The sequence below is a fragment of the Phacochoerus africanus genome, chromosome 8 (assembly GCF_016906955.1).
Source record: "Phacochoerus africanus isolate WHEZ1 chromosome 8, ROS_Pafr_v1, whole genome shotgun sequence".
NCBI classification, from domain to species: domain Eukaryota; kingdom Metazoa; phylum Chordata; class Mammalia; order Artiodactyla; family Suidae; genus Phacochoerus; species Phacochoerus africanus.
Genome location: NC_062551.1, coordinates 160,473,839 through 160,500,884, shown reverse-complemented (window position 1 = coordinate 160,500,884; position 27,046 = coordinate 160,473,839). Strand labels below are relative to the sequence as shown.

At 36.1% G+C, this 27,046-nt stretch overlaps 1 protein-coding gene across 1 annotated transcript in view; it reads left to right on the top strand.

Annotated features, from left to right (window-relative positions):
* C8H1orf185 (chromosome 8 C1orf185 homolog) overlaps positions 1-23,925 on the top strand; it is a 41,587-nt gene extending 17,662 nt beyond the window's left edge. Inside the window, exons 4-5 of the mRNA XM_047791510.1 lie at positions 22,324-22,360; positions 23,516-23,925. Of these exons, the coding sequence (XP_047647466.1) occupies positions 22,324-22,360; positions 23,516-23,910 (432 nt within the window). The 3' untranslated portion in view covers positions 23,911-23,925. The remainder of the gene's footprint in view (positions 1-22,323; positions 22,361-23,515) is intronic.
* The last annotated feature ends 3,121 nt before the right edge of the window (positions 23,926-27,046 follow it).

Sequence of the window (27,046 nt, the reverse complement as noted above, 5' to 3'; positions counted from 1 at the left end):
TCTTTTTAAATTGAAGTATAGTTGACTTCCAATATTGTATTTCAGGCGTATAGCAAAGCATATATATGTCTATATATATATATACACACACACACACACACAAAGTGATTCAGCATTTATATACATATATATATATAATATGTATTATTTCTCAAGTTCTTTTCCGTTGCAGGTTATTAGAAGATACTGAATATAGTTCCCTGTGCTATTAAGTAAATCCTTGTTGTTTATCTATTTTATATATATGTAGTGATATGTATCTTTTAATCCCATACTCCTATTTATCCCTCCTCTTTGTTAACCATAAATTACCCTTTGGTAACCATAAGTTTGTTTTCTGTGTCTGTGAGTCTGTTTCTGATTTTGTTTTCACTATTTTATGTTGTGTTTTGATGAACAAAAAAATTCTTTAATTTTCAATGTAAACTAATTTCTTAGCCCTTCCTTTTATTATGTTTTTCTTCCCTACTCTAAAGTCATAACGATACTCTTCTATGTTGTCTTCTAAGAGTTTTATAGTTTTGACTGTATAGATCTTTAGTCTGTCTAGAATTGATTTCTGTGTTTGGTATAAATAGCAGTCCAATTTAACTTTTTCCCCATATGTTTGCCCAGCTGCCTAGTAGCATTTATTGAAATTCTTTTGGAATTTTGAAGGGAACTGCAGTGCAATTTTAGATCAAGTGGGTAAAAACAAATTCTCTATAATATTAAGTTTTCTAATCTATAAGCATAGTGTTTCTCTGTTTTTACATATGTTACCTTTAATATCTTTCAGTGAAACTTCATAATTACTTTATAAAAGACTTGCACATCTTATACTAACCTTTATTACAGGAAATTGTATATGTTTATGCTTTTATGATATGAGTTTAAGTAAATTTCTTTGGAATAACTGATTTAGAGGACAGTTCCAAAGGTAATACAGCACAGAGTTCTCTTGAACTTGACTTATTTTACCCCCGTGTTAAACGTCTGCTTACCAAGACCCATTTGTCAAAACCAAGAAACCAACATTGGTACATCGTTATTAACCAACCTCCAGACTCTATTTGGGTTTCTCCAGTTTTTACTTGAATTTACTTTTGCTCCTTCAAGTCCTAATCCAGAATTTCTTCTGCTCTGTCACTGTATCTCAGACTTTCCATGTTTTGCCTCAGAGCTTTTACAGTTTTAAGGAGTACTGGTCATGTATTTTGTAAAGTGTTTCCTCATTTTGGATTTATCTTATGTTTTTCTTGTCTTTCTACTGGGTATATGGATTTGGGGAAAGAATACCACTGAAGTGGTTTTTAAAATATTGGTGTTTAATTACCTACAATGGAATGCAAGACCTTAGATGTTCCACTCACTGCATACTGACAAGTGTATTTTTCAACAACGCCCAGACAAGAATCAGAATGTTTTTATGGGAGTTTCCATCGTGGCACAGTGGTTAATGAGTCCGACTGGGAACCATGAGGTTGCGGGTTCGATCCCTGGCCCTGGTCAGTGAGTTGAGGATCTGGCGTTGCCGTGATTTGTGGTGTAGGTCGCAGACGTGGCTCGGATCCCACGTTGCTGTGACTCTGGCGTAGGCCGGCGGCTACAGCTCTGATTAGACCCCTAGCCTGGGAACCTCCACATGCCACGGGTCCAGCCCTAGAAAAGGCAAAAAGACAAAAAATATATGTATACATTTTTATGATCTGAATAAGTTCCCTCATGTCCCCTTCTAGTTTCTCTAACCGTTCCACGTAAGCACTTTCTGATTTCTGTCAACAAAGTTTAATTTTCATCTGTTCCTAGATTTTATCAAAATAAAATCATGTAATATGTATCTTTCACATATGGTTTTCACTTAATACAATTTTGAGGGATTCACTCATGTTACCTTATGTGTTAGAAACTGTGTTCTTTCTTGCAGTAAGTAGTGTTCCATTTTATGAATATACAATAACATGTTTATGTATATAAACATTGTTTTATTGATGGACATTTGTTCAGTTTTTAATTAGTATGAATTGATTTATGTACTTTTAGTAAATATATATTTTCATTTTTCTTGGAAAAGATAACTGACTATGGAATTGGTGGGGCTTGAATAAATGTATGTGTATCTTTATAAGAACCGACTATGGAGTTCCCGTCGTGGCGCAGTGGTTAACAAATCTGACTAGGAACCATGAGATTTCAGGTTCGATCCCTGGCCTTGCTCAGTGGGTTAAGGATCCGGCATTGCCGTGAGCTGTGGTTTGGGTCGCAGATGTGGCTCGGATCCTGTGTTGCTGTGGCTCTGGTGTAGGCTGGTGGCTACAGCTCCGATTCAACCCCTAACCTGGGAACCTCCATATGCTGCAGGAGTGGCCCTGGGAAAAAAAAGGCAAAAAGACAAAAAAAAAAAGAAAAAGAAAAGAAAACTGCTTATAATTTATTTCCCTCTTTATCAACAATAAGTGAGTGTTCTAGTTGTTCCACATCCTTGTCAGCATTTCATGTTACAAGTGTTTTTTATTTTAGCCATTCTAATGTGTGTGAAGTGACATTTCAATATGCTTTTAATTTACATTTTTCTGATAACTAATGATGTTGAGCACCTTTTCATGCTTTGCTTGGCCAGTTTGTAAATTCTTTTAATTTTTAAAAAAATCTTTAAATTTTAAAAATTTGTTTATTTTTTTTGGCTGTGGCTGTGGCATGTGGAAGTTCCCAGGCCAGGGATCAAACCCAGTCCTCAGCAGTGACAAAACTGAATCCTTAACCTCTAGGTCACCTGGGAATTCTATTTGCCTAATATTTTTGTGGCCTACTTGCTCAAGTTTTTGCTCATTTTTAAAATTGAGTTATTGGTTTTGTTTTGTTTGTTTTTTAAATAAATGACATGTAGGAGTTATTGATACAATTTGGATATCAGTCTATTGTAAGATATATATATTGTGAATGATTTTTTCCAGACTGTGGCTTGTCTGTTAATTTTTATAATGGTATCAGTTTGTAGGCAGAAAGTTTTAATGTTTATAAAGACCAGTCTATGGTTTTTTTCTTTTAAAAGAAACTTTAAAAGAAATTTGTATCCTATGTAACAAATATTTATGTTCCTAATTTTGTAAAGATACTCTAGGAGTTTCCGTCATGGCTCAGTGGTTAACAAATCCGACTAGGAACCACGAGGTTGTGGGTTCAACCCCTGGCCTTGCTCAGTGGGTTAAGGAGCCTGCATTGCCATGAGCTGTGGTGTAGGTTGCAGACGCAGCTCAGATCCTGTGTTGCTATGGCTGTGGCGTAAGCCGGTGGCTACAGCTCCAATTAGACCCCTAGCCTGGGAATGTCCATATGCTGAGGGAGCAGCCCTAGAAAAAGGCAAAAAGACAAAAAAGAAAAAAAAAAGAAAAGATATTCTATATTTTCTTTTATATTTGCTATATGATATTGGGTTTTATGTTTAGGTCTGTGAGGTAATAAAGGTCAAGGTTCATTACTTTCTATGATGATATCCAGTTGCTCCAGAAAATTTTGTAAAAAGAGACTTTCTTTCCCCATTGAACTAATTAGTCACTTAGACAAATCAATCTACTGTACATGTGGTTGGTTTATTTGTTGAATTCTATACTCTTTTTAGTGAACTATTTGTCCTTAAATAATGCTACACTGTCTTAACTGTAGCCTTATAGTTAAGGAAGCGTGTATGGTGTAAGTCCTCCAGCTTTATTCTTCTTTGTTCAAGAATATTTTGGCTATTCTAGATGCTTTATTTTTCCATATAATTTATTATTTATTTATTTAATTTTTGATTTTTAGGGCTGCAGCCATGGCATATGGATGTTCCCAAGCAAGGGGATGGAATCAGAGTGACCGCTGTCATCCTGTAATAGCTCACAGCAATGCTGGATCCCCAGCCCACTGAGTGAGGCCGGGGATTGAACCTCTGCCCTCGTGGATACTAGTCAGATCCGATTCTCCTGTGCCATAACCAGAATGCCTCAATATAATTTAGAAAGCAGCTTATTTAGTTCTTCTAAAAGGCCTGCTTGGATTTGTATTGGACTGGCATTGAATCTATAAGTCATTTTAGGGAGAAGGGATATCTTAACAATGATTCTTCCAATCTATGAGGATAATATTACTCTACTTTTATTGACTTCTTTAATTTATTTAAGTGTTCTTTTTTTATGGCATTCTCTTATTTTATTGGGAAAAAAGAAATTACACTACATACCATGGTTTGTTCTTAATGAATTCATATTAGAACCTAGTATTTACTTCATTCTTTTCTGTATATAGTATTCTTTTTTTCCCCACTGTATAGCATGGGGATCAAGTTATCCTTACATGTATACATTTTTCCCCCCACCCTTTATTCTGTTGCAATATGAGAATCTAGACAAAGTTCTCAATGCTACTCAGCAGGCTCTCCTTGTAAATCTATTCTAAGTTGTGTCTGATAACCCCAACCTCCCAATCCCTCCCACTCCCATCTGGCAGCCACACGTCTATTCTCCAGGTCCATGATTTTCTTTTCTGTGGAGATGTTCATTTGTGCTGGATATTAGATTCCAGTTATAAGTGATGTCATATGGTATTTATCTTTCTCTTTCTGACTGATTTCACTCAAGATGAGAGTCTCTAGTTCCATCCATGTTGCTGCAGATGGCATTATGTCATTCTTTTTTATGGCTGAGTAGTATTCCATTGTGTATATATACCACTTCTTCCGAATCCAATCCTCTGTCGATGGACATTTGGGTTGTTTCCATGTCCTGGCTATTGTGAATAGTGCTGCAGTGAACATGCAGATGCATGTGTCTCTTTTAAGTAGAGTTTTGTCTGGATAGATGCCCAAGAGTGGGATTGTGGGGTCATATGGAAGTTCTATGGATAGATTTCTAAGGTATCTCCAAACCATAGTGGCTGAACCAGTTTACATTCCCACCAACAGTGCAGGAGGGTTCCCTTTTCTCCACAGCCCCTCCAGCACTTGTTATTTGTGGACTTCTTAATGATGGCCATTCTGACTGGTGTGAGGTGGTATCTCATGGTAGTTTTGATTTGCATTTCTCTTATGATCAGCGATGTTGAGCATTTTTTCATGTGTTTGCTGGCCATCTGTATATCTTCCTTGGAGAACTGTCTATTCAGGTCTTTTGCCCATTTTTCCATTGATTGATTGGCTTTTTTGCTGTTGGGTTGTATAAGTTGCTTATATATTCTAGAGATTAAGCCCTTGTCGGTTGCATCAGTTGAAACTATTTTCTCCCATTCTGTAAGTTGTCTTTTTGTTTTCTTTTGGGTTTCCTTTGCTGTGCAAAAGCTTGTCAGTTTGATGAGGTCCCATGGGTTTATTTTTGCTCTTATTTCTATTGCTTTGGGAGACTGACCTGAGAAAATATTCATGATGTTGATGTCAGAGAGTGTTTTGCTTATGTTCTCTCCCAGGAGTTTGGTGGTGTCCTGTCTTATATTTAAGTCTTTCAGCCATTTTGAGTTTATTTTTGTGCATGGTGTGAGGGTGTGTTCTAATTTTATTGCTTTGCATGCAGTTAAGTGTTTTTTTAGTTTAGTTCATGGTTTTCAGTATAGAAGTCCTTCACATTTTTTTGTATTTATTTATAGGTATTTTAATGCTATGGTTAAATAGTATTGATTTAAAATTTTTATTTCCTGGTTGTTTGTTGTTAGTAAATATAAATACAATGGATTTATTTTACATTATTATGAATTACAGATCAAAAAGTTACCAAAAATTTACAAATATGCCCTGTATACCCATCACTCACGTCACTCAATAATATATTTCATAAGTATAGTTTATGAAAAGTACACTTTATACTTTGTTATAAATATACATTATCAAAACCAGAAAATTTAGACTATAAATGTTACTCAAAGTTTACCAGTTTTTTCATGTTCTCACTTGTTGTTGTCCCTGTACATAATTCTGTGACATCATATGTGCAGATTTGCATGACCACTGCCACAATCAACATACAGAATTGTTCCATCACCATAAAGGAACTCCCTCATGTTCACTCCCTTCCTCCTTTTCCCTAACCCCTAGCAACCACTGACCTGTTCTCCATCGCTATAATTTCATCATTTCTGGGATGTTATGTAAATCGAATCATACAGCATGTGGCCTTTTGAGATTGGCTTTTCTTCACTAGGCATAATACCCTTGAGATTGCTCCAAATCACTGTATGTATCAGTAGTTTTTTAACTTTTTTATTGCTGAGTAGTATAATATCATGTGGATATACCACAGTTTGTTTAACCCTTCATCAATTGAGGAATATTTGGGTTGTTTCCAATTACAGGCTATTACAAATGATAACATGAACATTTGTGTATGAGCTTTTCTATAAATGTTAGTTTTAATTTCTCTAGAATAAATGCCCAGAAATGCAGTTAGTGGGTTTTGTGGCATGTTTAATTTTTAAAGAAACTACCAGACTAATTTCCAGATTGTACTATATTACATACCCACCAGTAATTTATAAGAGAATCATGTTTCCACATCCTCATTACTATTTGGTACTTAGCAGTATTTTAAATTTTAGCCATTCAAAATATGTTTACTAATTTAATTTGCATTTCTTTAATAGGTAGTCATGTTGAACAGCTTTTCATATTTGCCATTGATATAACTTCTTTGGTAAAGAGTCTGTTCAAGTCTTTTATGCATTTTCTAAGTGGATTATCTTTCTATGTAATTTAGAGTGTTATTTGTATATTCTCTATACAAATCTTTCTGTCAGACATATGATTTACAAATATTTTCTCCCATTTGATGACTTGTGCTTTCATCCTCTCAATAGACAGTTTTGCAAAGTATACGTTTTTAATTTTGGTAAAGACCAGTTTATCCATTTCTCCTTTTCGGATCATGCTTTTAGTGTCATGTCCAAGAACTCTTAACCTAACCCAAGGTCACAAGGATTTTCTTCTACGTTCTTTTCTAAAAGTTTCTTAGTTTTAGGTTGTTTTATGTATACTAGCTTTATTGAGTTATGATTCACAAACCATGCAATTTGCCCTTTTAAAGTATATAATTCAGTGGGGTTTTTTTTTTTAGGTATTCACAGAGTTGTAGAACCATTTTCATAATCACTTTACAACACTTATATCACTTCCAAAAGAAACCCAATACCCTTAGCAACCACTGCCCTCCGTTTTTCCACAACCCTCCAAGCCAAGACAACCACTAATCTACTTTCTGTATCTATAGATTTGTCTATTCTGAACATTTCTTTTTTTTAATGTTTTCTTTTTTTATTTTCCCACTGTACAGCAAGGGGATCAAGTTATCCTTACATGTATACATTACATTTACATTTTTTCCCCACCCTTTGTTCTGTTGCAACATGAGTATCTAGACAAAGTTCTCAAGGCTACTCAGCAGGATCTCCTTGTAAATCTATTCTAAGTTGTATCTGATAACCCCAAACTCCCAATCCCTCCCACTCCCTCCCCCTCCCATCAGGCAGCCACACGTCTTTTCTCCAAGTCCATGATTTTCTTTTCTGAGGAGATGTTCATTTGTGCTGGATATTAGATTCCAGTTATAAGTGATATCATATGGTATTTGTCTTTGTCTTTCTGGCTCATTTCACTCAGTATGAGATTCTCTAGTTTCATCCATGTTGCTGCAAATGGCATTATGTCATTCTTTTTTATGGCCGAGTAGTATTCCATTGTGTATATATACCACATCTTCCTAATCCAATCCTCTGTGAATGGACATTTGGGTTGTTTCCATGTCCTGGCTATTGTGAATAGTGCTGCAGTGAACATGCAGATGCATGTGTCTCTTTTAAGTAGAGTTTTGGACATTTCTTTTTCCCCAAAGATTTTCTTTATTTTTTTTTCTAAAAGTTTTGTAGTTTTGCATTTTATATGTAAATCCATGATCCATTTTTTTTCATTTTTTAAAAAAGTTTTGTTGAAGTATAGTTGATTTACAATATTATGGTAATTTCTGCTGTACAACAAAGTGATTCAGTTATACGTATACACACATCCATTCTTTCTCATATTCTTTTCCCATATCGATTATCACAGAATATTAGGTAGAGTTCCCCATATTATACAGCAGGTCCCCGTTGGCCAGTCATTCCATATAACACATTGTGCATATACCAGTAGAAATGTACAATGTATGGTCTCTTGAATCTTCCACCTTTCATTTACCATAATGTATTCAGGGTCCATCTGTATTACTTCATATATCAGTAACAATGTTTTATTTTTCTATGGCTGAAAATATTCCATTGAATTGATATATAACGTTTTGTTTATACATTTATTGGCTGAAGGGCATTTGGGTTGTTTCCACTTCTTCTTTTTTTCCTTTTGAGGGCTGCACCTGCAGCATTTGGAAGTTCCCAGGCTAGGGGTCGAATTTGAGCTGCACCTGTCAACCTACACCACAGCTGCAGCAACTCCAGCTCCTGTCCGCATCTGCAACCACAGCTCATGGCAACGCTGGATCCTTAACCCACTGAATGAGGCCAGGGATTGAACCTCTGTCCTCATGGATACTAGTCGGCTTCTTAACCCACTGTTCCACAATTGGAACTCCTCCATTTCTTGACTGTTATGAATAATGGTGCTATGAACATTCATATATACAAGTTTTTGCATGTATATAATGTTTTCATTTCTCTTGAGTATATACATAGGAATGGAAAAGCTTTGTCTTATGGGAACTCTATGTTTAGTCTTTGGACAACTGCCAGACTGTTTTCCAAAGTGCCTGTACCATTTTATAACCCCAAAGGCAGTGTATGAAGGTTCTAATATGTCATATCCTCGTTAACATTTATTTCCTGTCTTTTCTTTATTATCGTTATCTTAGTGGGCATCAAGTTTTATCTCACCATGTTTTGAGTTGCATTTCCTTAAAGCCTAATGATGTTGAAAACCATTTAATGTGCATATTGGATATTTGTATATCTTCTTTAGAGAAATATCTATTTAGAAGCTTTGTCCATTTTTTTTTCCATTTGTGTTATTGAGTTTTGTTTCTTTTGGGGTTTTTTTGTTTGTTTGTTTGTTTGTTTTTCTTTTTAGGGCTGTACTTGTGGCATATGGAGCTTCCCAGGCTAGGGGTCGAATCAGAGCTACAGCTGCTGGCCTATGCCACAGCCCCAGCAATGCAGGATGCAAAATGTGTGCTACCTATATCACAGCTCACGGCAATGCCAGATCCTTAACCCACTGAGCGAGGCCAACAGTCAAACCTGGAACTTCATGATTCCTAGTCAGTTTTGTTTCTGCTGCACCACATGGGGATTCCAGGTTGTAAGAGTTTTTTATATACTCTCAATACAAATTCTATATCAGATGTATGATTTGTAAAAATTTTCTCCCATTTTATGAGTTGTCTTTTCACTTTCTTGTGGTGTTTGAAGAATGAAAGTTTTTAATTTTCAAAAGTCCAATTTACCCATTTTTTGTTGTTGTTGCTTGTATCTTTGGTGTCATAGCTATAATTATTCCCTAAACTGAAGTTGTCAAGATTTATGCCTATGCACATGAAAAGATGCTTGACATCACTAATTATTAGAGAAATGCAAATCAAAACTATAGTGAGGTTTCACCTCACACCAATCAGAATGGCCAGCATTAAAAAGTCTACAGAGTTCCTGCTGTGGTATATAGTGAGTTAAGAATCCAACTGCAGCAGCTTGGGTTACTGCAGAGGCACAGGTTCACTCCCTGGCCCAGCACAGTGGGTTAAAGGATCTGGCATTGCTACAGCTGTGGCATAGGTCACAGCCGTAGTTCATATTCAGTCCCTGGCCCAGGACCTTCCATATGCTGAGGGTGTAGTCATAAGAAAAAAAAAGTCTACAAATAACAAATGCTGGAGAAGGTGTGGAGAAACAGCAACCTTCCTACACTGTTGATGGAAATGTAAGTTGGTGCAGCCACTATGTAAAATAGCATGGGGATTCTTAAAAAAAAAAAAATAGAGTTGCTCTGTGATCCAGCAGTCCCTCTGCCGGGCATATATCCAGCAAAACCAGAGTTCAAAAAGATACATGCACACATATGTTCGGAACAGCACTATTTACAATGGCCAAGACATGGAAACAACCTAAATGATGTCCATCAACAGATAAATGGATAAAGAACATGTGGTGTATATACCCTATGGTGAAAGCTGCAACATTAATCTTAACTTTAGAAAACGCTTTCTCAAGCTAGGAATTATAGCAGTGTTACTTAAAATAAAAATGAGCTTGAGCCTATCTGCCGTAGCTCAGTTATAGAAAGGCAAGTCAATTATTTCTGTTGTAAAAGATTTCCAGTTTCTAGGAGTCATAGTATCTCTCACGCTAAGACTTTTCTGAGGTAAATCCTTTTGTTGTTTTGTTGATAACTTTGATAACCTTAAGAGTGTAAGTTTCTGAGGAATCCCAACGTTAAGACTCAACCATTTTCAGCATTATTTATTGAATATATCAGTTTATATTATGTGCTAAATTACTGTGCTGTGGACTTCCCTTGTGGCACAGAGTTGAGGATTCACTGTTGTCACTGCAGTGGCTCAAGTCACAGCTGTGGCATGGGTTCGATCCCTGCCCTGGGAACTTCCACATGCCATGGGTATGACCAGAAAGAAATAAATTACTATGCCATGTGCTGTTTTATTGTTTTGGGGAAAAAAAACCTGTTTACACACACACACGATACTGCTCAGCCATAAAAAAGAATGCAATAATAGCATTTGCAGCAACATGGATGGACCTACAGATTATCTTATTAAGTAAGTCAGAAAGAGAAAGACAAATATCATATGATAGCACTTACATGCAGAATCTGAAATATGGCATAAATGAACCAATTATGAAACAGAAACAGACTCACAGACATAGAGAATAGACTGTGGTTGCCAAAAGGGGAGAGGAGAAGGAGAGATGGAGAAAATATGAAAAAGAATATATATTGCATATATTAAATATATATAACTGAATCACTTTGCTGTACATAAGAAATTAACATTGTAAATCAACTATATTTGAATAAAAATAAATTTAAAATTTTTATGCTTGGAGAAGATGATGGAGAAGTAGGACATGAAGCTCTCCTACTCCCACAAATACATCAAAAAAATACCACATGTAGAACAATTTGCACAGAAAATTTGCTGAATGCTGACAAAAGACCTCAGAATTCTGAGAGTGCTAGAAAATCTTCATGAAACTGAGTAGGACAAAAGAAAAATGGAAAGAGAGAGAGAAAAAGAGAAAGGAAGCAGGATGGGACCTACACCCCTAGGAGGGAGCTGGAAAGAATAAAAGCTCCTACTTCCTGGGAAGTACCCCTACCAGCAAGATCTGCTGGAACAGAGGAAGAACTTTAGAGTCTTTGAGGAGAATACAGCATTTGGTTTGAAGCAATTAAAACGGAAAGAGTTCTCCACAGTCAGTGCTACTGCCCTGCACTTCCCAACTGTCCACTGGTATGGCAGGGGTTAGAAACTGAAACTTGGGCTTTGGAGATCAGACTCAAGAGAGCTAGGGTTGACCGTAGGGGAAAAAAACTGGAGTTGGCTGTGCAGAAACAGCCTAGAGGGACTAGAGTCTAAGGTGATTACATTTGAGGGTGTAAGCTGAGAAAACCCAGATGGGCTTGGAGGCCAGGTACCATTGTTTGGAGGTGCTGGAGGGAAGGGTTGGGATCCACCACTACAACCTTGTTCCCTGCATGCGCTCTAAGGCAGTAAGACACCACCTGCTCCAGCTCCAGGATCCATAGCCTGAGAAGCTGCTGCCTAGGAACAACTCAGGGGCAGCCCCCACCCTTGGGAATACAGAGACCATTTCCATAAGCTGCCTAGCAAAGGGAGGGTCCAAGGGAAGAGCATCCAACCCTGAGGCTATATAGAACAGTCCTGTAAGCCTCCCTGGCAAAGGGAGGGACAGCAAGAGCAGCTGATGACATTGTAGGCTGCAGGAAATGATCCTGATGGCTGTTTGGAAGTGGGAGGGGTCATGGAGCTGCTGCAACCCCCCACCTCCACGACAAGAGCAGTCCCATAAACTGTGAACCACTGCCTCCTTCATGGACCCCATCCCTCGCAGCTATCTAGCTCAAGGAGAGGTAGTGTGATACTCCTGCTCCCATCACATGCTCTGGATAAATGTGAGGCACCACCACATGTACTGGGCACCAGCTTCTGCATCTATACACCTACTCTCAAGGAGACAATAAACATAGAAAGTTAGACAATGTGAGATGACAAAAAAAATAGCTTTCAGACAAAGATGAAAACACACAAAAGCCATTAAATGAAGAGGAGATAGGCAATCTACCTGAAAAAGAATTCAGAGTGATAATAGTAAAGATGATCAAAGATATCAGAAAAATATTGGAGGCATAGATTGAGAGGTTACAAGAAATGTATAACAAAGAGCTAGAAGATTTGAAGAATAAGCACACTAAGATGAATAGCACAATATCTAAAATTAAAAATACATTAGAAGGAATCAATAGCAGGATAATGGAGGTAGAAGAACGAGTGAGGTGGAAGACAGAGTGGTGGAAATCACTGCCACAGAAAAGAATAAAGAAAAAATAATGAAAAGAATCAATAGTCTAGGAGTCCTCTGGGACAACATTAAACATAAAAATTTTCACATCTTAGAGGTTCCAGAGGAGAAAAGAGGACCAGAGGAAATATTTGAAGAGATTATAGCTGAAAACTTCCCTAATATGGAAAAGGAAGCACTCACTAAAGTCGAGGAAGCACAGAGAATACCATACAGGATAAACACAAGGAAAAATAGCAAGAAACATACTCATCAAACTGAAAAAAAGTTCTAGCCACAAGGGGAAAGCAATAAATAACATACAAGGGAACTCCTCATAAGAATAACAGCTGATTTTTCAGCAGAAATTCTGCAAGCTAGAAGAATGGCAAGATATATTTAAGGTGATGAAGGGGAGGAACATTAGAACCAAGCATGTTCTAACCAGCAAGGATCTCACTCAGATTTGATGGATGGAGTTCCCGTCATGGCTCAGTGATTAACAAACCCAACTAGCATCCATGAGCATGCAGGTTTGATCTCTGGCCTCGCTCAGTAGGTTAAGGATCTGGCATTGCCCTGAGCTGTGGTGTAGGTCAGACGGGGCTCGTATCCTGTGTTGCTGTGGCTCTGGTGTAGGCTGGCAGCTACAGCTCCGATTTGACCCCTAGCCTGGGAACCTCCATATGCCGTGGGGGGGGGGCGGTCCTAAAAAAACCAAAAGACAAAAAAAAAGATTTGATGGAGAGATTGGAGAGATGAAAAACTTTTCAGGCGAGTATAAGCTAAGAGAATTCAGGACCTCCAAACTAGGTTTACAACAGCTACTAAAGGAACTTCTCTAGGCAGAAAAGAAAAGGCCACAATTAGAAACAAGAAAATTACAAATGAGGCATTCCCATTGTGGCTAAGTGGTAACTAACCCAACTAGTATCCATGAAGATGTGGGTTCAATCCCTGGCACCACTCAGTGGGTTAACACTATAGCATTGCTGTGAGCTGTGGTGTAGGTCATAGATCTGGCATTGCCATGGTTGTGGCATTAGGCCAGCGGCTACAGCTCCGATTTGACTTCTAGCCTGGGAACCTCTGTATGCCACAGGTGTGGCCCTAAAAAGACCAAAAAAAAAAAAAAAAGTAAGAAATCACCCTTTGACACATATATCAAAACTAGCAAGCATGAGAAGAGAACAAATGCAGAACATTGAAAATGCACTTGAAGTTAAGAGATCAACTAAAACAATTCTGTACATATTCAGATTACTGTATAAAATCTTGTGATAGAACATGTCTGAAGATAATATAAAAAAGATTGTATATGTATGTATTGAGTCACTTTGCTTTATAGCAGAAATTGACAGAACATTGTAAATCAACTGTAATAAAAAAACTTTTTAATCTAATAAGAACCAAAAACCAAAAAACTGCATTAGACAGACCATAAAAAAAGAGAAAACCAAATACAACACTAAATATAGTCAACGCATCAAGAAAGAGAACAAAAGCAACAAAGAAAAAAGATCTAAAATAAATCCAAAACATTAAGAAATTGGCAATAAGTACATATATATCCATAATTACATTGAATGTAAATGGATTAAACGCTGCAACCAAAAAACATAGACTGGCCTAATGGGTACAAAACAAGACCCATATATGTGTTGATTATAAGAAAGGGGATGGAAGAAGGAAATGGAAATCAAAGGAAATGGAAATCAAAGGAAAGCTGGAGTAGCAATACTCTTATCGGGCAAAATAGACTTTAAAATAAAGGTCACAAGAGACAAAGACACTACGTGATGGTCAAACGGGCAATCCAAGAAGAAGATATGACAATTGTATATACACATACACCCAACATAGGAACACCACAATATATAAGGCAACTGCTAACAGCCATAAAAGGAGAAATCAGCAGTAATTTAGTAATAGTGGGGGACTTTAACACTCCACTTATCTCAATGAACATATCATCCAGACGGAAAACTGAAAAAGGAACATAGGCCTTAAATGACATGCTAGGCTGGATAGACTTAATTGATATTTACAGAACATTCCATTCCAAAGCAGCAGAATATACATTCAACTCAAGTGCACGCAACATTCTCCAGGATAGATCACTTCTTGGGCCACAGATCAAACCTTGGTAAATTTTTAAAAATTGAAATTATATCAGGCATTTTCTCCAACCACAACGCTATGAGACTAGAAATCAACTACAAGAAGTAAATAGCAAAACCCCCAGAAACTCCTGGAAACTAAACAATATGCTACTAAACAACCAGTGGAACAGTGAAGAAATAAAAAGGGAAATTGAAAGATATTAGGAGAAAATGACATTGAACATAACAAAATCCCAAATCTATAGAATATAGCAAAGGCAGTTCTGAGAGGGAAGTCTAGAGCAATATAAGCTTATCTCAGTAAACAAGAAAAATCTCAAATATCCTAACCTTACACCTAAACAACTAAAGGGGGAAGAACAGACACTGCCCAAAATTAGTAGAAGGAAAGAAATCATAAAGATCAGAGCATAAATAAAAGAGACCAAGAAAACAATAGAGAAGATCAATGAGACCAAAAATTGGTTCCTCAGAAATATAAAAAATAAAAAAATAAATGTTTAGCTAGACTCATCAAGAAAAAAAAGGTTTTAAATAAAATTAGAAATGAAAAAGCAGAACTGTCACTGTAGAAGTACAAAGGATCATAAGTGACTAAGCAAATATATGTTAATAAAATGGACAGCCTAGAAGAAATGGACAGATTCTTACAAAAATACACTCTTTCAAGACTGAACCAGGATGAAACAAAATATGAATAGACTAATCACAAGTACTGAAATTGAAACTGTGATTACAAAACTTCCAAAAAACAAGCCCGGGACCTAATGGCTTCACAGGCAAATTCTGTCAAACATTCATGGAAGAGTTAACTCCTTTTGAAACTCTTCCAGTATTTGCAGAGGAAGGGAACACTCCCAAACTCAAACTGGACAGCTGGAAATCTACATGTAAAATAAAGAAATTAGAACATTCTCTAACACCACACACAAAAATTAACTCAAAATGGATTAAAGACCTAAATATAAGGCCAGATACTATAAAACTCCTAGGGGAAAACACTGGCAGAACATTCTTTGACATAAATTGCAGCAATATTTTGTTTGATCCACCTCCAAGAATAATGACAATAAAGACAGAAATAAACCAGTGGGACCTAATTAATCTCAAAAGCTTTTGCACAGCAAAAGAAACCATAAACAAAAAAATGAAAAGACAACACACAGAATGGGAGAAAATCTTGGCAAACTATGCACCCAATAAAGGCTTAATTTCCAAAATGTAGAAAACAACTCATACAACTCAACAACAGCAAAAAAAACCCCCGAACAACCCAATCAAAAAATGGGCATGCAGCTAGAGATTCTCATAGAAAGTGAAGTCAGAAAGAGAAAGATAAATATCATATGATATCACTTATGTGGAATCTAAAATACGGCACAAACATACCTATCTACAGAACAGAAACATTCATAAACATGGAAAAGAGACTTCTTGTTGCCAAGGGGGAAGGAGGAGGGAGTGGGGTGGACTGGGAATTTGGGGTTAGTAGATGCAAACTATTAACGTTTAGAATGGATAAGCAATGAGATCCTACTCTACAGCACAGGGAGTTATATCCAGTCTTGGAATAGACCATGATGGAAGATAATATGAGAAAAAGAATGTATATGTCTTTGTAAACACACACACACACACACACGCACACACACACACACACACACACGTATGACTGGGTCACTATGCTCTACAGCAGAAACTGGCACAACATTGTAAATCAACTACACTTTAATTAAATATAAAAATGGACCGCTGTGGAAAACAGTATGGAGATGCCTCAGAAAACTAAACATAGAATTACCCCATTTGATCCAGCAATCCCACTCCTGGGCACCTATCCAGAGAAAACCATGACTTGAAAAGACACATGTACTCCAATGTTCATTGCAGCACTATATACAATAGCCAAGACATGGAAACAACCTAAATGTCCGTTGACAGAGGAGCGATCAAGAAGATGTGGTACATATACACAACGGAATATTACTCAGCCATTAAAAGGAATGAAATATCAGCATCTGCAGCAACATGGATGAACCTAGAAATTATCATGCTAAGTGAGGTCAATCAGACAATGATACACCAACATCAAATGCTGTCACTTACATGTGGAATCTGAAAAAAGGACAGATTGAACTTCTTTGCAGAACAGATACTGACTCACAGACTTTGAAAAACTTACGGTTTCCAAATGAGACAGTTTGAGGGGGTGGAGGATGCACTGAGGGTTTGGATGGAAATGCTATAAAATTTGGTTTGATGATCATTGTACAACTATAAATGTAATAAAATTAATTTAAAAAAATGGGAGTTTCTGTTGTGGCTCAGCAGTAACGAAACTGATTAGTAACCATGAGGACCCAGGTTTGATCCCTGGCCTTCACTGGGTTAAGGTCTGGCATTGCTGTGAACTGTGGTGTAAATTGCAGACATGGCTCAGATCTGGTGTTTCTGTGGCTGTGGCATAGGCCAGAAGCTGCAGCTCCAATTCAGCCCCTAGCCTGGGAACTTACATTTGCCATGGGTGTGGCCCTAAAAAGATAAATAATAGAACTACCATATGACCCAGCAATCCCACTCTTGGGCACATATCTGGACAAAACTTTCCTTGAAAAAGATACATGCACTCATATGCTCATTGCAGCACTATTCATAATAGCCAAGACATGGAAACAACCTCAATATCCCATCGACAGATGAATGGATTAGGAAAATGTGGTATATATACACAATGGAATACTAGGTAAGAACGAGGTAATGCCATTTGCAGCAACGTGGATAGAACTAGAGACTCTCATACTAAGTAAGTCAGAAAGAGACAAATAACATGATCTCACTTATATCTGAAATATATGGCACAAATAAAGCTTTCCATAGATACAAATAAATAAATAAGTATGCATATGTTTTATTCTGTTTAATAGTTTTAGCTCTTATATATAAGTGGTCCATTTTGAGCTAGTTTTTTTTTTTAATATGGTTTGAGGTATGGGTCCAACTTCACATATTTGTGTATATGTCTAGTTGTCCCAACACCATTTGTTGAAAAGACTGTTCTTTTCCCATCAAATTGTCTTATCACCCTTATCAAAAATCAAGTGATTGTAAATAAGAGCATTTGTTCGTGGAATTTCAGTTCTCTTCTGTTGATCTACATATCCATCCTTATACCAATACCACTCTCTCAATACTGTAGTTTGTAGTAAGTTTTGATATTAGGAAAGTTCTCCACTTTTTTTTTCAAGATCGTTTTGGATATTACCATTTTACTTTGCATATTCCTACCTTTGATCCATTTTTAGTTATTTTTTTACGGTTTAAATCAAATTTGTTTCGGGGGTATTGATGTCTAATTGTTCCAGCACTATTTATTAAAAAGACTATACTCTTCCATTGAATTTCTTTTGCAACTTTTGTCAAAAAATCTGTTTAGCATATATATGAGTCTCTTTCTGGACTCTGATTCTCTTCTTTCATTGACCTATGTGTCTATCTCTGCCACACTCTGGCTATATAGTAAAGTATAAAATTAAACAGCATAATTTCTCTAATTTCATTCTTTTTCAACATTGTTTTATGTTTTCCTCTTCTTGTGAGTGTCTATAAATTTTAAAGTAAGCTTATCTCTAGCTAGAAATAATCTTGTTGAGATCATTATGAGAATAACAACTGTAGATTAGTTTGTAGTGAATTGCCATCTTTATTACAATTGACCTGTATTCTGTGATCTTTATAAATAAATGTATAATAAATACATTCTAGGAGTTTTTTTGAGGACCGCAAAAGGTTTCTTCATACATACACAATTATGTCATCTGTGAAAAATGTCAGTTTTATATCTTTTCCAATCTATGCTTTTATTTTATTTTTTTCATCTTATTATATCTGGTAAGACTTCCAGTATAATGATAAATACAGGTAGTGAGAGCAGCTAGCTACCCTTTTATATTATGATCTTGAGAGAATACATCAACTCTTCATTAAATACGAGGTTAGCTTTAGGATTTTTAATAGCATTTTGTCAGATTGAGGAAATTCCCTTCATTTCTAGTTTATTGAGAGGTTTTTCTGTTTTTTGGGGTTTTTTTTGTTTTTTTGTCTTTTTTGCTATTTCTTGGGCCACTCCCGCGGCATATGGAGGTTCCCAGGCTAGGGGTCTATTCAGAGCTGTAGCTGCCGGCCTAGGCCAGAGCCACAGCAACGTGGGATCCGAGCCGCGTCTGCAACCTACACCACAGCTCAGGGCAACGCCAGACCCTTAACCCACTGAGCAAGGGCAGGGACCGAACCCGCAACCTCATGGTTCCTAGTCGGATTCGTTAACCACTGTACCACAACGGGAACTCCTCTGGTTGTTTTTTAGTTTGTTTTGCCACAAAGGTTTACTGAATTTTGCTTTTTCTGCATCTTTTGAAATTGTTCACGAGGGTTTTTTCTTTTATTTTCTTAACATGAATTACATGAATTTCAAGTGTTAAACCAACCATATATTCCTGGAATAAACTCCACTGGATTCGATTTAATAGTATATTTTAATTTTTGCATCTATGTTGAGGGATATTATTTTGTAATTTTCTTATCTTATAATATTTTATTAGGTTTCAATATCACAGTAATTCTGGTCACAAAGCAGTTGAGAGATGTTTCCTGCTCTTCTACATTCTGAAAAAATTTTGTGTTGTAGAATTCTTCAAGAGAATATTTTTCCTGTGAATTTAGCCCTTTTAATAAATATGTGACTATTTAAATGTTCTACTTTGTATGCTTTAGAAGTCTTTTTCAGTGAATTTATCCACTTTATCTAGTTGTTAAATTTATTAGCAGAAAGTTTTAAATCGTTTCCTCTTATTATCCTTCTAAAATCTATAGAATCTTTAGTGGTGGCACTCTTTTTATTCCTGATTATATTTCTATTTTCTAAATCAGTCTTGCCTGGAGTTTTACATTTTATCATTCTTAGATTTTTATTCTTTTATAGTATAAACATTTAATATTTAAATTTTCCCCTAAGCACTTTTGTTGCATCCCACAACTTTAATGTTTTGTTTTCATAATTATTTAGTTTAAAATAGCTTAAAATGTTCTTTATTTGTCCTTGAATGATACTGACATTTTTGAAGAATATAAGCCAATTATTTTATAAATCATAGAATGTTCCTAATGTGACTTTTCCTTGTGGCAGATTTAGTTTATCACATCTGAAAGCATGCATTGTACATATGCTCTTTACTACTGATTTTATTTGTTCACACAATCAAGGTGATGTCTGTTCTTCCCTCACTGTATTATTTCTGTTTGTACTCTTGCAATTAATAAACAATCTGTGTGATAACACTTTGAAAACATTTAAATATCCTTCTCTCATCAAACTCTACTTACTATCTATATATTGTTGCTTGATCTAATCTTTACAAAACTGTAACAAAATGAGGATTTTCTTTTTTTTCTTTCTTTCTTTCGTCTTCTTCTTCTTTTTTTGGGGGGGGGGCATACGGAGGTTGCCAGGCTTGGGTTCCAATCGGAGCTACAGCTGCCGGCCTACACCCCGGCCACAGCAATGCAGGATCCCAGCCACATCTGTGACCTACACCATAGCTCACACCGCCAGACCCTTAACCCACTGAGAGAGGCCAGGGATTGAACCCATAACCTCGTGGTTCCTAGTCGGATTCGTTTCTACTGTGCCACAATGGGAACTCCAAAATGAGGATTTTCTAATTCTACCAATCTCATCCATATTTGACATTTGGCTTTCTACTGTAAGGAAGAAACTTTCCCTCCTTCCTCATTTTATTTATTTATTATCAATATAGATTCAAGGATTTCTATTTTATTCAGCAGATTATAATCCATTACTATCATTATTTTGATGCTCAAAATTTCCTAAATTTAACCAGTGATCCTTTTGTTCATTATTATTCCTCTGTCTTTTTTATATGTCCCCATCATTTTTTGAGTCCTTATTTCTGATACTATAGCATCTTTTCTGAAAGAATACTCATTGTATTACTATCTATGTATAACATATTTAACTATTTCCTTACTCTTAGAATTTTAAATTGTAGATTTAAAAAATGCTAAACAGTGTTAGGATGATGAACATTCTGTTAGCTGAATATTTACACAAACCCAAAATTATTTACCTGGCATAATAAATTTCTAAAAGTGCAGAGTTCCTGTTGTGGAACTGCAGAAACGAATCTGACTAGTGTCCATGAGGATGCAGGTTCAATCCGTGGCCTTGCTCAGTGGGTCGGGGATCCAGCGTTGCCATGATCTGTGGTGTAGGTCGCAGGTGCACATCCTGCATTGCTGTGGCTGTGGTGTAGGCCAGTAGCTGTAGCTCTGATTTGACCCCCTAGCCTGGGAACTTCCATATGCCGCAGATGTGGCCCTAAAAGGAGGGCAAAAAAATTAATAAATAAATAAAATAATAAATTTCTGAAAGTGGATTTGTTAAATTGCCCTCCAGAAAAATTTTACGTATTTATATGTAGCAATATGTAAGAATGCCCATTTTGTCACTCCCTTGGTTGCCTAGAGTTTTAATCAATCTGTGGCTCTCAGACCAACAATATCAGCATCACCTGGGAGCCAAGGTGAGTTAGAAATGCAGAATTTCAGACCCTACCACAGACCTACTGAGTTAGAATCTACATTTTAACAAGTTCCCCCAGGTAAAACATAGATAAACACACATGAAAGTCTGAGAAGCAATGTTCTGTTTATTCAGGAGTCACAAATTCAATTGGTCCTAAGTCCAGGCAAGGTAAATCAAGGAGCCTATATTGGCATTTATATTAATAAAAGGTGAAAATGACTGAAAAGTAAAGTAGGTTGTGTGAAAGTGCTTATGTGTTATCCTACATATATGAACACCTCATGTATATTTCTATCCTAACGAGCCTTTTGGACTACTAGGACAATGAAGATCAGCATAGTGTGCTAACACTGTTCCCCCAGAACATAGAAGATAGTGTTACTACTTCTCCAGCTTCATCTTCACTCACGGCATACCAAACACGCCGTGCACTAGCCCATTGTTTATCTAGTGATCTAAGGAAAAGCTGAACTGAATCAGAACCACTTGTGGAGTGTGTTACAAAGCAGACTCCTACACCCCACTGAATCAGCATTTAATAAGCACACCAGGTGATTCTGATGCCCTAGGTTTGAGAGCAGCTACACCACTGTGCTACCCAGAACACATCTGGAATGTATTGTTTGATCAAATATTTTATTTGCTTCAAAAGAATAGCTGCATTTTTATAAAAGCCTTCAGCCAGAATTCACTTTGTTGTTGTTGTTAGTTAATAGAATAAGTAAGTCTAGGAATTATAATCACTTTTTTAAGCCCTCTCTAGTTCTAACCAAGAGACTTAAGTTAGTGAGGATGGAGAGAAATAATCCTGTTGAACTTTATTTCACCCTTTCATTCCCTATCCTGGAGACTGCCTTCTTGAACCAATTCACATTCTTTTCAGATGATAGCTCAACACATTTTCTTTCCTGTAAATATATTTTGGTGAAATAAATTTATATCATGGGAAAAAACAGGATTCTATCAAAAATTCATTATGATGTTAAAAATGTATTGTTATTCTTATATAGGTATATATCAAATATATTAAAGAAATTATTTTAAAACTATTCATTTTTAAAACATAAATAACATTTTTTTGTGTAGGAGGAGCAAAGAAAAAAGGAAACAGCACGTATAAAAGGTATTTTTCTCAATTTATTAAATCATAATCAGCTTCTAGCAATTCATATCTTAAAGAATCAAGAGGCTATCCTAAATGTTATCTAAATATTTTTTAAAACCATAAAAACATTCAAGGGAAACTTTGATTTATTGGTATATGAATGGGCATTTTTTAAAGAAAATGAACCTTGCAGTGTCCTATCAAGTTAAAATGTGAAATATTAATTTTTGTTTCGTGTGTATACCCAGAGATATCATAGTCAATGCCATGTAGTAATGATGGAGACTCCAAAGACATCCTTGAGGGTTTTGTAACCTTTACATATTGACCTATTACCTCAAAACATTACCCTCCTACATAATTGTAGAAATGCCGAATATAAAATGTAACAAAGTATTTTAGACAACTTTAAAATAAATGTTATATATTAATATAAAAAATAGTATGTAAAATATTATAAAAATATTTTATAATGTATAAATGTGATATTTTCTAAAACTTAACATTTTTTACTTACCAACTGTGGAGCATAAATAATGTAATGAGAGAAGCTGAGACTTAGAGTAACACAATTCTATATTGAGGTCCACTTCGTATCTGATTTTGGTGGGTCAGATCTCTAAGTCTCAGTCTTAGCTTTTGTGAAGTGGAGCTAATAACTACCTCGAAGAATAATTGAGAGGATAAATGAGATCTGGAAGTATATCGAACTGCTCTGTAAATTGTAAGGCACAATGTTGGTCATTACTTGGTATAAAGCGAACTCAGGCCCTTTCCATTGTGGATCAAACATTTTGTAATCTACCTGCTTAAGAAGGCATTATTTTTAAATATAGTTTTGAAAAATAAGATAATATTTAGCTATTTAAGAACCTATCCACCATTTCTGATTTTAAGGGACATTCCAGAACTGAGATTTCTAGCCTGTTTAGAATTTTCTCCTATTAAAACAAGTTGACTTTATTTAGAATAGACTTTTATACTCTTCATTATCATGAAAATATTTCTGATTCCCAGTTATATGTACAAATGATGATAGTAACTCAGAATTTTCACTCTAGCATCATGTTCATTAAAACCGTTAACAGAGTTTGAATTTTAAAAAGTAACATTATTCTTATAAGATTTTGCTTGTGAATATGTAATATTCATAGTAAATCTAATTTTTTACAGCAATTAAAGATCACTCTAAAGATGAATTCTGCCTTGCAACAAAAAAGGTCGTTTGTGATCCCTCAGAGACTAGCTCGGCAACAAATCCCAGCAGTGTTACCTTAAGCTTATCAACATTGCCATCTGATTCTTATTACAGCCAAAGTATAGAAGTAGCTGATGACTGGTTTTCTGATGATCCTCTAGCAAAAAAGAGCCCTCCAATGCCTTTTCTCGGGGAGCCTCTAATGGAAAAAGTATTTTCATACTTATCAACCATTCCACTAGAAGAATGTACTGGAAATGTACTAAATATGACACTTTATGATGATCAGAAAGATGGCAGCATTAAGGAAATATTTACACGAAGAAATACAGAGGTTGAAATACAAAACCTTCAACATAATATTGAATGACTTTTTTCTTTTGAAACTTTGTGTACTCTGAAATCATGTAAAGTTAAAACTGAATTACCAACTTGCGAGTCTCTTAACATGTCCATACTAATATTGCTTTTCTTGTTCTTTATGATAGAGTGGTTCTACTTACCTTGCCGATTATTTCTAGAAATGAAATTATAAGAACTAGAGCAATATCAAAGGACATAGTAAATAATACAAATGTATTTCAACACATAGAAGAAATAATTTAAGAAATCTTCAGCACAAATACATTTTTAGTAAAACATTCACAGCATTTCTTTATACTTTAGATATTTTTAGTTTTATTTCAATGTGGGTAAGGCTGGGTAGAATACTTCCATCACCGCTGCTGAATTTTAAATAAATCACCATTTAAATCTTATCTATCTATCTATCTGGGCTACAGGTGCAGCATATAGAAGTTCCCACGCTAGGGGTTGAATCAGAACTACAGCCACCAGCCTACTCCACAGCAACTCAGGATCCGAACTGTATCTGTGACCTATACCACAGCTCACAGCAGTGCTGGATTCTTAACTCACTGAGTGAGGCCAGGGATCGAACCCACATCCTCATGGATACTAGTTGGTTTTGTTTCCACTGAGCAACAACAGGAATTCCACCATTTAAATCTTATTATGTCATGATTTTTTTTCTTATCTTTTTATTTTTTTATATAATGATTTTTATTTTTTTTCCATTACAGCTGGTTTAGTGTTCTGTCAGTTTTCTACTATACAGCATGGTGACCCAGTTACACATACATGTATACATGTCATGATTTTTGTAAGCAGTATAATTTTGCACCTCTAGGGGACCCTGGAACACTGTGAAGAATCCAGAAAATAATTTTCTTTCTTCTTTTTTTTTTTTTCTTAGAAATCCTTAAGGGGGCAGGCACGCTGCAATTAATAGCAAAACCTCTACACTGTATTGTCACTGCTGCAGTCTGGGTTGCTGCTGTAGTGCTTATTGGAGCCTTGGCCCAGAAACTTACACATGGTGTATATATGTGCTATAGGGCTGCCATGTCCAACCTTGTGGTTTAGGAAGAAAAAAACAGCAAATCTGCAGTGAGAGAGAGCAGTGAAATATTTGCAATGTGAAGAAAAGATATAAGAGGTCAGGAGAATGTGATTCTTGGCTTTCTCACAGTGCTACATTCCCTTATTCCATGAATCCTGCTCTTGGCTTAGTAAGGCACACTTGTATCCTAACTATAAATTCCCTTTTTGGCTTGAGCTAACAAGATTTGACTTCTTTTACTGGCCATCATTCCCAAGGCCTGTTTTTAACCTTTTTCCTTAGCTTTGGTAAAGTATCCTTGTAATTTTAAAATTATGCTTTCTGTATAAAACAAGAATTTGTTTCTTGTGCTATAACTGAGGCATCCTAACCAAATTCTTAGTCATTATAAATGAGAAGAGATCTTCACACTTAAAGTAATTTTTACGCTGTAGTGATATAATAAATTGATAATTTTCACAACCTAATACATTTACTTGTTTATTAAAGTGTTACTTTGTATCATAGGTATATTTGTTGTTCTCTTTGAAAAGCCTGATGAGCATTACATGTGAAATTACAAGTCTAAAATAATCTTATTTTCAAGAACTGTGAAGGATTTTTCACCGTCTGTACCAGCTGACAAGTTAACTTGCAACAGTTTCATGTCTCTTAGGTCAGTGACAAAGGACAGTTTATTATTCATAGCAATAGCAATAGCAGAGTATCTTCATTTTTGCATCATTTCCTGATCCTAGTTCTTACAGGGCAGTGAGAAGAGGCCCAAATAACACCCACATGGTGGACTGCATAACAGGAAAGTGACTCTGAGTTTGGGAAACCAAGTATTTTATAATGGGCAGTAAGCATGCCTACCCTTTTTACACCATAGGAAGCCACAATATATTTCAGGACTATTTGCTTAAAAAGAGTTTGGCATTCTGTGTCTCTGCTTACAAGCATGAAGAAATACAAGAGATCCATAATTAACATTTCCATACAATATTGGTTACAGTTTTTTTTTAATCATAAATACCTGGAAACTAACTCAAGTGTGCTTAGGAAAAATTACACTATTCGTAAATAGATTTCAAATAATGGGTAAGCAACTAAATACAGGAAGCAAAAGATTGTAACTGGGCCTCAGAAGCATATAGAACAGGCTCAAAATCCATCAGGACTTTCTCCTTTTCATACTAGTCAAGTTTTGATGAGGGAAAATGAATCACTATCACATATGAGAAAGGGATTTATTATAGGAATTATATCTTAGGTAGTTGTTGGAGAAGCTGGGGAAATGAAGGTTTAGGAGAGAAGTTGGAGAATCAGAGGAGTCATCAGTCAGATAATCCAAGAAGCCACCTTGTCCAACTGCCACAATGAGACTGAGGAGGAAAGGCTTGTGGGAATGTCTATAGGAAGCTGTACCTGGGTAGCAACTGCCTTGACAGTATTCTGCCAAGCATCTGCTGGTAACCCGGGGACCACTGTTTGTCACCAGGGTCAGCAATTAGGAGTAAAATCTGGCCATTTGGAAGAAGAACCAGAAACATGGAAGAGGAGAGTGAGGACAATTTGGACCCACTATTCTCTCTGCTGTTACCACATCTAAGCATGATGACCTTCACAGAGTAATGGCTTTGCTAATTCTGCCTTCCAAATATTACACAAATTCCTCTCTTGGCCAACTTTAACCCAGAATCATACAGGGAAAAAAATACTGGGAAACAGAATTCCAGCTTAATGAGTTAACAGAGTACAAACCGCTTTGAGTCCACTCATCGTCATCAATTTGGCATTTATTAACACAATTATATTTAAAACTTCTGTTTAAAAAATATCAATCATGTTCCTTGATGCTAGATCCCTTCTATAACAAACAGTGCACTAAGACTCTCCCCAGTGGAGGATTCAAACCCCACATGTCACTTTATCCATCTTTGTGTGAAGTTCCTCATCTAGAGAGAGAGAGATCTCCACTGATATTCTGTAAACTAAATAGTGAAATATAAAGTTAGCCACTGTTCACATGTGCTAGATAGTAAGAGAATGAGATAAGGAAAGGAAAGAAAAAGAACTGGCATATATATTCATTTCAAAGTCAGATTGAGGGAGGGGATTAAGA